General features: G+C 29.4%; 2 protein-coding genes and 2 pseudogenes across 2 annotated transcripts in view; 3 read left to right on the top strand and 1 right to left on the bottom strand.

Moving 5' to 3' along the window:
- The window catches only part of LOC123268017, a 4,199-nt pseudogene extending 333 nt beyond the window's left edge, over positions 1–3,866 (top strand).
- LOC123267761 overlaps positions 1–12,479 on the bottom strand; it is a gene marked incomplete in the record, with an annotated part of 391,343 nt that overhangs the window by 189,143 nt on the left and 189,721 nt on the right.
- Positions 5,136–7,572, top strand: LOC123268015 (annotated as a pseudogene).
- LOC123268014 overlaps positions 7,789–12,479 on the top strand; it is a 14,979-nt gene continuing 10,288 nt past the window's right edge. Inside the window, exons 1-6 of the mRNA XM_044732897.1 lie at positions 7,789–8,052; positions 8,138–8,242; positions 9,093–9,453; positions 11,024–11,315; positions 12,112–12,211; positions 12,315–12,428. Coding sequence (XP_044588832.1) covers positions 8,035–8,052; positions 8,138–8,242; positions 9,093–9,453; positions 11,024–11,315; positions 12,112–12,211; positions 12,315–12,428 — 990 coding nt within the window. The 5' untranslated portion in view covers positions 7,789–8,034. The remainder of the gene's footprint in view (positions 8,053–8,137; positions 8,243–9,092; positions 9,454–11,023; positions 11,316–12,111; positions 12,212–12,314; positions 12,429–12,479) is intronic.

Genomic DNA, 12,479 nt, shown 5'->3' with positions numbered 1-12,479 from the left:
TGCATCGAGTGTGGCCATTAGAACCCAATTATTATCTCTTCAACCTAAGTTTTTTATATTTTACGTACATAATGTTTACCGAGTACGTTAATTTGTTTTACTGCCTTCCAAATGTAAAGAAAGTCATCAACAATCTCACCGAAAATCTGGCTTTCACTCATATTTACATTCGAACTTTGATGCTGAGAGTTCACATTGAAAAATTACGTGAAATTATTTCTGAATCTTTGAAGGATTATCATGTAAGTGCGTATAAAAATTCTGAAGAAGTTTACCTGTTTATGGGTTACATGAAGAAAGGTAAATTTTTTGTTAAATATGCTACGATTTTCGTCGTTATGACCGTCACTTCTTGGTTCATCTCGTCCGATAACATCATCTTCAGCTCAAGCACCTCGTAAGTCAATCTAAAATTATTTCAATTAAGTAATGAAAATTAATTTAACAGACATTTGATAAGTTTTTTAACAATTAATAATGACAAAAAATGAGAAATAAAAATTGACACTTCAAACAAAATTCAATTTTTAAAAAATAATTTTTGGAAAAAATATTGTTTTATTAAATAATTTTTGAAAAAAAATTTTTATTAAATAAAATTTAAAAGCCATTCGGCAGTCGAAATGGAAATAGATTTCATAATAAAATAGAAACAAAAACTACTAGGATTGTATAAAAAAAACACACCAGTGCAAATAACAGCAAATTTCATAATTAGCATAGCGTGAATAGGACATACTTTTGAGACTCCACACATTATATGGTACTGAAATTGGTAATCGGAAAAATAGACCCGAAAAAATTTTAAAATTATGAAAAAATTCATATCATTTCATTAAAATTATTATAAAATAAAAATTATAATAATAATAGAAATTTAATAAATATGAAATAATATAAATTTCCATGACTTTAAAATTTTTGTAACTCCTGCTTCCAAAGTTCGAACATTCGAAACGCCTTTGCTCAGCAAACGCAAAGTTGCGTATTCTCGTGATGTGGGTTACACACCACTATAGTAGCGTGCGGGAAAGTAGGCGAGTCAAACTTTCCAACTGCTTGACCGTGCAGGAATGAAAATTAACTACAATAAATGTATAAGATTCATAGAATGTATATGAAGACATGTCCGCCACTACCACTACAAATCAAACTATCAAGCATACTGATATTAATTCTAGCGCCTGCGCATACCAAATAACCACACATGAATAGCAGCTTGTCGATCATATGTTCTACTCTGTGCAACTACTAACCAGAACTGGGTGTATTATTTGTAATTTTTTGATAACTAATATAGTTCAGCTAATTACAATATTTCTTTGTAAATAACGGCGCGTGGGGGTAATCTGCGTACTCGGCCCCATTGTAAACGCAACGTTTCTTAGACTCGTGTCTCAATTTTTAAGCCCTGTGAATGCCTCACTTCGCACATAAGTATCGAAAATATCTATTCCAGGTCTATTTTTTCCGGGATTCACTGAAATTATTGCTTATTCAAAAGTTATTGCACAGAGGACCAAAATAGTAAAATTGTTTCGCGACTTTTGAAATTTTAATCTGCTCTTATTCATGATCTAATTGATTGAGGGCTATAAATAAGCATGGAAATTGAAGGCTATTAAATAAGCTTTTAAGATGCAATTTATAAAAAGTTTTGAAAATCCAAAAGTGCACGCCTCATGACGCTCATTCATTTTTAAGAAAAATTAATTGTGTTTATTGATTAAAAAAAAAAAAATTAGAATTAAGTAGTTTGGTACAGAGTATTTTATATTTTTTTTTTAAAAATCAGCGCCTTTTTTTCTTGTCATATGCGCTCGCAGTCTAAAAAAATCTAGCTTGATCAAGTGGCGCCATAGTTTCCACGTGACAAATAAGAAAAGTTCGTTTGGCTTTGTACGGTTGTATCGCGTAGTGAATTTTAATAAAAATTCAATTAAAAAAAAAATACGTAAACTGAATCACTGATATGAAATACGGACCTAGTTAATCGAATTCTTAAACTAATAAAAAGGTCCGGACTTGAAATATCAATTTGTTCGGGGAGTAATCGTTGGTACATCCAAAATGGGGTGACATCCGGACGTCCACGTAAAATTTTTTTCAAAACGTTTTTTTTTCCAAAATAGCAACATGAAATGATTTTAGAAAGTAAAAGATGGTTTAATTTAAGTGTTTTTCCGGTGTACATCTACTTATATCATTGTATGTAAGTTCTTAAAATGAATTCGGGATAAAAGAAGGCATTTAAAAGCATCACAAAATTGCTTGACCTTCGTACTGGATCGAGTAGCTTAAAGCACAACCCTCACGCGCTTCGCGCTATGAGGCGATGCACCCAATATCAAAAAAGAATTATTACAAGGCGAACTTCAAAAAAAAGTTGAATTTTTCGAAATTTTGAATCATCTTGTATTTCTAAAATAACCGACCGATTCAGCTCATCTTCGAACTTAACCTCGTATAGGTAATTATCCGTAGAATATGGACGCGAAGTTTGATGGAGATCCGTTAAAAATTGTGAGAGTTAGAGTAGAGACAAAACCGTTTATATCATATATATATATATATAAACTTTTGAACCATATACATTTTCTGACTCGGATCGATGAGCTGAGTAAGAATGTACAAAAATTTTTTGAAAATTCTGACATGAGGACCAATGCAATAGTTAGATTTCTATGAAATCTACTAAAGAATGGTCAAGTGACTGCTAACTTTAATTTCATTAATTATAGTTATAATTATAATTATAATTATGAGTATACTCATCAATTATAATTATGAAATTTTTTTTCTACAGCATCAGACAATTCAACAATCACAAAATTTACTTACGTTTTGCCTTACAAATTCCATGTTTTCTATCCAATCAACAGCTACCGTGCTTATGTTCTGACTTACATCTCACATGGTCCATTCGCTTTTATCAGCGGATTGGGCCACGTTACTTCAGGATGTTTTCTAATAATGCTTTCGTTCCACGTAAGCGGAAGGCTGGCAGTTTTGGCAACGAGGATCGATGCTCTGAAATACAAAAAAGAAGGACATAGAAAAGAGCTTAATGAAATTATTTTTGAGCACAGCCGATTACTGAAGTGCGTAAATTTTAATATTATACATTAAAACTTTTTCATTGTAGTTAAAGTTTTTACTTCGCAGTATGGGCGAGGGGATAAAAAAGGCATATGCTACGTCATTATTGATATACTTGATGAACGGAAGTATATTAATCTGCATTATTGGTTACCAAATATTGCTAGTAAGCAGTGTTGTAAATATTTTAGTGATATTTAAAATACATTTAAATTTTCTGATACTTTTAGATCTTTACTTTGGGGATCAAGAAAAATTTAACGCCTTTCTTTGTTTTTATAATGACGGTGTATCTTGTTATAACTATTTTTTGTATATTGAGTGAACATCTTATTGCAGAGGTTTGTTTTTTATAAATTTTTTTAACCTTATGAGACTATTTGTAAATTTTTTACGATTCGATCTTCACTAAAAAACAAAAAAAAATTTTCATTACTGTTTCAAGTCGAAGAAAGTTTCAAATGCATTTTGGAATTGTCAGTGGTATAACATGGATCAAGATTGTACAAAAGATATTATTTTTTGTATCAAACGATCACAAAAACCGCTCTGTCTCCGTGCTGGGGCTTTTGTTACATTTGGTAACAACACATTAACAGAAGTGAGCTTTTGAATAGCTTCATAACAAGTTAAAATTTAATTTATAATTGTTAACTTTTCTTGTTTAAGGTAACGAAGACGGCCATGGGATACTTGAGTGTTCTAAGAAATGTTTTACTTACAAAACAATCTTGAAAAGAAAGAAAACTATGAATTAATATTTATTTTCATACACTTAATGTTATTAATAAAAATTTATTTTATCATCTAAAATTATTACCTTCTTTTAAATTTTATTTCCCATTTCTTCTCAGATATAATAACCGGCTATTGAAAGCCACCAATTCGAGTCGAAATTACGTGATAAATGGACCATGGTGGCTCCTTCCAGGCTTTCCGCTTTAATCTCAGAAACATATTTTGCAATATTATTAATAACACTGTTAATTTTTTCAGGCATCGCCAAATAAACTTATTTCTGTGCAATTTTCGAGCCAAAAATTTCAGAATTAAAAATTTATAATTTATATCTTATACACAGTAAAGTTTTTTGTCAAATTTGACACAAATATTTACGTTACTAACTATTTTTACACAAACTAATGATAATTTCACATTCTAGTGTGTTAAATCAACACACACTGATAGAAGGATTTGTTTATAGTTAAAAATATTTGTCAATATTTAACAAATCATTTATTAGAGACCACTTTTTAGTATTTAATAAATATATCTTAGTGTTCGAAAAATATTTATTAATCATTTAACAATACATATCAGATTCATTAAATACAAACAAATCATTTTAAATACTAACAAATCTTCATTCAATACTTAAAAATGGTTTCTAATATATGATTTGGTTTATTAACAAATATTTTTGATACATATAAATCCTTCTATTAAGTGCATGAGGATGTGAGGAATTCTACACACTAAAGTGTAATATTCTACACAAAAGAATTTTTACACTTTACACAATGACGAAAAATTGTTTACTGTGTAATTTAAAGAATATTCATTTAAAAAGAATGTTTAGGTTCAGGGGAGAAATGAGATAAATAAATAAATGAAATAAAATAAATAAATAACAGAATTATAGTTTTTACAATTTTCATTCATTGAAAAATCTTTAAATAACACTACAAAACAAGTAATATCGATTTGCGAAAAGAAAACCTGTAGTATGATCAAATGTCACAAAGATTACTAAAATATTTTTCCACAAATGCAACGTTGTTACTTCCTAAGAGGGCCCTGTACTACGTTAAACTTTACTAAGAATATCCCAGCTTAGGAGCCCAAGTTCTGAATTAAATTTTCCATAAAAATGCATAATGCGATTACAAACTGAAATTGCAATATTTTATTGTTGCTGCAAAACAAGCTTTCTGCTCATCCCCTCTCCCACTTAAAGAAAGTAAAGTTTACTTCGGAAGTTATCACAATATATTTGTCCTCCACTTTTTCCGCTGGTAATCAGCTGCAAATCAGTCATGGAACTGCACAGTCAGCGTAAGTATCTTCAGGCATTTCCACATAAACTTACCCTAGCAACAAGAAAGAAATAATAGAAAAAAATATTCCTATAATTACAAAAAAAAAAAAATCACAGGATCAGCGTGACCTGGGACGAGGGAGCCAGGGTGGTGTTTAACTGGGCGCAGAATAATGTCCAAAAATGCCATCGGAGTGTGGCCATTAGGGAGCCTCAATTATTATCTCTTCAAATCATATGTTTCGTGTACTTTTATAACCTATACTTCATGAGATTACCGAGTTGGATAAGAATTTATTCTACTGCCTCCCATTGAAATCTCAAGAGAGTTACTCTAACAATCTCACAGAAAGTTGTAGCGTTTACGCACATGTACGTACGGACTTTGATGTTGAGGGTTCACATTAAAAAGTTGGGTGGAATTATTTCTGAATGTCTGAAGGATTATCAGGTAAGTGCGTTTAGAAACTCTGACGAAGTTCAAGAATTTCTGATGTACGTCAAAAAAGGTAAATTTTTTGTGAAATATGCTGCTATTTTTGTCATTTCTACCGCAACTTCGTGGTACATACGTCCCATAACTTCTCCATCGCCACCACGTGAGTTATTCTAGAAAAAATTTATAAAAAGTATAATTTAATTTACTCATACTTTCTTCATCGCGCTTGATTAATTTACAGCAAACAACGAAACAAGTTTTACATACGTTTTACCTTACAAATTCCATGTTTTTTACAAAATAAGTGACTATCGTACCTACGTACTGACATATGTCTCCCATAGTCCATTCGCGGTCATCAGTGGTGTCGGTGCTGTTACTTCAGCATGGCTGTTAATCATACTTTCATTTCACGTTACCGGAAAGCTCTCAGTTTTGGCGAACAGGATTCATGCTTTGAAGTACCAAGGTGTGAGATTCAGAAGTGATCTAAATGAAATTATTGCGGAGCACTCTAGACTTTTGGCGTAGGTAGTCATCAATTCTTCTTTCTCTACAGGATTTATTAATTGATTAAATTTAATTATTTAGAATGGGAGAAGGAATAAAAAGTTCATATGCCATAGCGTTGTTAATATACTTTATCAACGGCACAATACTACTGACAATCATTGGCTACCAAATTCTTGTGGTACGTATCAAAAATAAAAAGACCATTCGACAGTCGAAATGGAAGTAGATTTTTCGATTAAAAAAATATTTTTTATAAAATAATATTACTAATAATAATAATGTACAACTTCTGTTACAATAAAACAATAATGTCAAAAGTAAAATTTCATTGAATTTATCTGAGAAAGTAGATAATTTTTGGCCTAAACTGATAGTAAGGTATGCAAATTAAAGCTTGTTTAATCAGCTTTCAGAAGCAATTTACAGAAATTTGATATCGCTTTCAATTTTTATTGCACGGAAATAAGATAAAATTAAAAATTTTTGAAATTTTCCAAAATTTTTAAATTGCTGTCATTCCTAAACTATTGAATTTAGAAAAATAAATAACGATGAAATTAAAGCTTATTAAATAAGCTTTCAGATGTAATTTACAGAAATTTAATATGATATCGCACTTAATTGTAATTGCATGAAATTACGGTAAAAGTGAAAATTTTTGCGATTTTTGAAAATTTTTGAATTGCTCTTATTTCTAAATTAATCGACATATTTGGCTCATTTTAGAACTTAACCTCAGAAATCGTTCTAAGAATGAGTATGTTACGTTTTATTGAAATCCGTACAAAATTGCGAAAGTTAGAGAAGAGACAAAGCCGATTATATCGTATATATATAAACTTTTTGAACCATAAGCATTTTCTGAATCCGCTTGACGAGCTGAGTCGAAATATAGCAAAATTTTTCAAAAGTTCCGTCATGAGGACCAATGCAATAGTTAGATTTCTATGAAATCTACAAAAAATTTGATGTCAGTCTATAAAGTATTTCTTCTTTAATTTTTGTCAGACGCTTATTTCGGGTGTGAGTCATAATTTGATGCCGTACTTTGTTTTTATATTGACTGTCTATTTGGTGATAAGCATCTTCTGTATTCTCAGTGAACATCTTTTAGCTCAGGTACAATTTTTTATTTTTTATTTATTTATCTATTTATTTATTTATATTATCAATTTATCAAACTTGGTTTTGTTTTCTCAGAGTAATAATGTTCGCGACGCATTTTGGAATTGCGGCTGGTATGACCATCCGGATTGTATGAAAGATATTGCATTTTGCATCAATCGGAGCCAAAAACCTTTAGGATTAACCGCCGGAAATTTTTTGACGTTCAGTAACAGCACTTTAACCGACGTCACAAAAACCGCGATGGGATATCTTTCTATTTTAAGGAACTTTTTACTCAGCGAATGATTTTGAGCTTTAAAGTTAAATTGTTGAATATTGTTATAGTATAACTGAATAAAAGTTTATAATTAATATATATTTTTAGTTAATTTCCTGCAATACCGAAAATTATAGAAATTTTTAATTTAAAGAATTGAAAGTAAAATTTTTTAAATTTACCTTTTTTGTGTTGAAGATTCACATCATTAAAATCGTTTAAGAAATAATTTCACATTACCAAACAATTATAAAATTTTCCAAAAAAGACTTTTAAAATAAATATGCACTCAGCAAATCCAATATTGTGCGTATTTAAATTAATTTCAAAATTACCAGAAGAAGAACTGAACTGAACTGCGAAGAACATCGCCAGGTTAGATCCAAAGTAGATTACATTCGCATAAAAAATGTATAGTGCGATTATAAACTAAAGTTATATTAAATTATCAGTTATTAAACTTTTTACCCCTTCTCTGCTGTTTTTGAACTACTTTACATCGTAAGTTGGCATAATGCTTTTCCCACTATTTTCTTGCTATCCGCTGAAGAAATTAGACGCATGGAAACCCAGGGTCGCGTAAGTGTAATCGATTTTCAATGAATCATCATTATCAGCGAAAACAAAGGAAAAAATTCTTGTTTCTGTAAATCATAAATTACAGGATAAATTAGAGCTGAAGAAGGGTATGAAAATGCTGGGTTGGGTGAGATTTATATCCAAAGGAATCGGAGTTTGGCCTCTGGAACCGAATCTATATCTCAACAACGTACACGGGAAAAAATTTCTGGGAAAATTTACGATACAACTATTGTAAAGCTGGACTATACTTTTATTACTATTAATTGTGAAATATTTTAGAAGAAAAAATACTATTTATTCATTAAAAAATACAATATTACTATTGTAAAAAGTAAGAGATGAAAATTTCCAGTGCTGCTTCTGTATCTTTCCAATAGAACTATAGCAAATTTTACAATAGTTGAATTGGAATGTTTCTCAATTAGTGTGAGTGATGGCCGTGCACAGCGCTAGACTCCGAGTTTATGTAAATGTTAAAGGATGTGGGTCTTAGTTTACCTCAGATAGCGTAGAGGGAGAGTCTTTGGCTGCCAACACAGAGTTCTGGGTTCGATTCCCAAATAGCACGAGAATGTCGGTTTCTTTTTTCGATTACTGTTCAGGTACCAATTAGTCCAACCTTCTATCTCTCTCCCTCCCTAATATTTCTTTTAAGAAAACCAACTGTGAATTTTTACAATAGCTGAATTGTAAAGTTTACAAACATATATTGTACTAAATTTGAATTTGCGCGCGCCTGACTCTATAGCGTTTGCATATATTTTCATGCTTATGATATATTCGACCAATCACGTTACGAATAGTTTGATGCCACATACATTTCATCTCAATATTAGATTTCATCTCAATTTATATTAGGATAGTTTGCTCTATAGTATCCGACTTTTTAAGACTTTTGCTAGTCTTATTTGTTGGATAAAATTTACAATAGTAGATCGTAAAAATTACTAAATGAGAAATATAGTCCACCGTTACTATTTTATTTAGTAAAAATTACAATAGTAAAATAGTAAAAACTCCTTCAATTTTCTTTCCGTGTATGTCTCGCTTACTTCACTTACATAATGATCACTGAGTACATTGCAATGTTCCTTTGCCTGCCGAATTTGAAGAAAATAGTTAATCTTCTCGCGGAAAGTTTGCCGTTTACTCAAATTTATTTGCGAACTTTGCTGCTGAGAATTCACATCGATAAACTGAGAAAAGTTGCTGATGAGTGCATGAAAGATTATCGTGTCAGTGCTTTTGCAAATCCCGAAGAAATCTACATATTTATGGGCTACATAAAAAAAGGTAAATTTTATGTTAAAATTGGAGCTAGCTTCGTTTTTGCAGCTTCTACCTCCTGGTTTCTTCGCCCGGTAACATCTTCAGCACCTATGACAACAATTATACCAGGTAAGACATTTTTATTTTTGAGATATTTAATTTATGATAAAATTTAATTATCAAAATTAATTTACCAGATATCTGACAAATTTTTAGACTTTTTGTTACAAATAATTTATGATAAAAAAAATTAATATGTAGAAATTTAAAAAAATTAAAAATGCAATTTTAAAAAATTTTTTTTTTATCAACTAACCCGCAGTGGTCACACTTTCTAAAAATAACGTAGTGGTCATACTGGGTCTAGTTGACCCCATGCACGGAAAAAATTGTTGCTACTTGCGTTCTTTTCAATATTTTCACTCGAGCCGTACATGAGAGTAATTTTCAATACTTCCGTTGAATAACTCAATCATTTTTTAATTTTTTTCAATTGTTCAATTATAAAAAAATTGCGAGAAAGTCAAATTTCGAAAAATGTGACTTTTTTCTTACTAAAAACTTCATTTTTTAAGATAAATGAATTTGACCTCCGGGGTTCTACTCCGGATATCGCATACTTTGAAAAAAAAGTGGTGTCATGTCGAGCTTTTCAAAAAGTATATTTATTTGTGCAGTTGAAATCGTAAATTTCCATGAATCTCAAAAGTCTTCAAACAATAACAGATGGTACCACACACTGATAGAAGGATTTCTTAACATTTAAGAAATGATTTCTTTGTATTTAAGAAATCATTTCTTAAACATCATTTCTTAGTATTTAAAAAAGTATTTAAGAAATATTTCTTAAATACTAAGAAATATATATTTTTTAAATACTACGAAATATTTCTTAAATATTAAGAAATATTTTTTAAATACTAAAAAATGATGTTTAAGAAATGATTTCTTAAATACAAAGAAATCTTCTTAAGGTAGTTGTAGCGTGATAGTCATTTCAACAGAAAATTATAAAATTTTTTTTATCGAAAGATAAATATATTAATAATTCACTACCAAAATTTCAGATCAATTGACCGCACCGTTTTTAAGTAATTAATTTTCGAAATTGCGTCTTTTACACGTAGAGGTATAGAGAGATGGTAAAGTTAGTATAAAATCTTTGGCCCGCTCGAGTGGTACGGAAGATTTCATACTAACTTTACCATCTCTCTACTTCTCTACGTGTAAAAGATGCAATTTCGAAAATTAATTACTTAAAACGGTGCGGTCAATTGATCTGAAATTTTGGTAGTGAATTATTAATATATTTATCTTTCAATGAAAAAAAATTTCGCCAATTTTCTGTTGAAATGCCTATCACGCTACAACTACCTTAAATACTAAGAAATCCTTCTATCAGTGCAGATACCATTTTGAATGATATCTTCGAAGCAAGAGCAACTCAAAAATTGTCTGAGGTCATCTAGACCCTTAATGACCACTAAGGGTTAAAATTAAATAATGGTCAAGTACCTGCTAATTTCAATTTTATGATTTAATTATTATAATTATAATTAATTATTATATTTATTATAATTATAATTAATTATTATATTTATTATAATTATAATTAATTATTATATTTATTATAATTATAATTAATTATTATATTTATTATAATTATAATTAATTATTATAATTATTTATCATCTTCTAGCTACTAATGAAACACCCGCCCAGTTTATTTACAACTTACCGTACAAGTTTCATATTTTCTATGGAATAAACGACTACCCTGCTTACTTTCTAACATATATGTCATGGAGTCCGTTTTTATACATAAGTTGTATCGGTTCAATAACATCACAAATTATGATAATAGCACTCGCATATCATGTAAGTGGAAAACTTGCGGTTTTGGCATCTAGGATCAATGCTTTGAAGAATACTAAAAAAGGGCTTAGACAGAACCTCGCTAAAATTCTTTCCGAACATTCAAGACTTTTAGAGTAAGTATCCATCATCTTCTCAATTAATTCCTCAAAAAAACTTTCTAATTGATTAAATTGAACATTTCTTCTTGAAAAATGTTTATATTTTGTTTTTTAATAATATTTATTTATTTATTTAGTTTTTATGCGAAGGCATAAAATTTGCCGGATGGCAAATTGTATATACATCGATAATATTCAAATAAGTACAGTAAATTTTGGAGTATTACTAAAATATATAAAACAGATTGCATTTAACTTAAAATAAAAAGAAATGTACATCATATTATTATGTACATCACGTTATTATATTATTTTTCAGCATACTAATTTCTACACTGAGAAAAAAAATACTTTTGCTCAATTAACAATTTCTTGGCTCAAGAAGCTCGCTGACGATCAAATATTCTATTATTATTAATTATTAATTTCTGAAGAGAAGAACATCAATATTTATCTTTGGATAATAGATAAACAAAAGAACAACTTTATTTAAATTAAGTAAAAATTATTTCAATCAATTTAACAATTTCTTGAGCTAAGAAATATATATTGTTGAAAATTTTCAAGAACATAAATTCTTGTATCAAGAAAATTTTCTTAATAAAAGTATTTTTTTTCTCAGTGTAACTATTTATTGCTTAATAGAAAATCAAATAATTTAATTTTTAAAGTCTCTAAACTGAGAACGTTTACAATTTCAGGAGGCAAGTCCTTCCAAATATAAACACCCTTGAAAACACCCTTTTTAATATAATATAAACACCCTTGAATAATATTTTTCCATTATGTAATTTTTAAACCAAAATTTTAGAATGGGTGAAGGTATCAAGGTTTCCTTCGCCATGGCTTTGTTAACTTATCTTATAGTCGGTACGATCCAAATCTGCATTATAGGCTATCACATCCTCGTAGTAAGTATTGATTGCCTAAAAAATAAAAAAATAAAAAAAAAATCAATTTTTCAATAAAAAATAATAATAAATTCTACTTTACATTTTATCTGTTGCTTGTTAGATTATTACTACACGCCAACAACGTAACTTAATGCCATTGTTCACTTTTATATTGATCACTTACTTCGTCATCAGTATCTATTGCATCCTCAAAGCGAACATCTTCTTTGCAGAAGTACATAAAATTTTTTAAATTACAAAGCTTAGCAAATTATCTCATTTTTTA

This window comes from Cotesia glomerata, linkage group LG6, assembly GCF_020080835.1.
Source record: "Cotesia glomerata isolate CgM1 linkage group LG6, MPM_Cglom_v2.3, whole genome shotgun sequence".
NCBI classification, from domain to species: domain Eukaryota; kingdom Metazoa; phylum Arthropoda; class Insecta; order Hymenoptera; family Braconidae; genus Cotesia; species Cotesia glomerata.
This window is presented reverse-complemented; position numbering and strand designations above follow the sequence as displayed.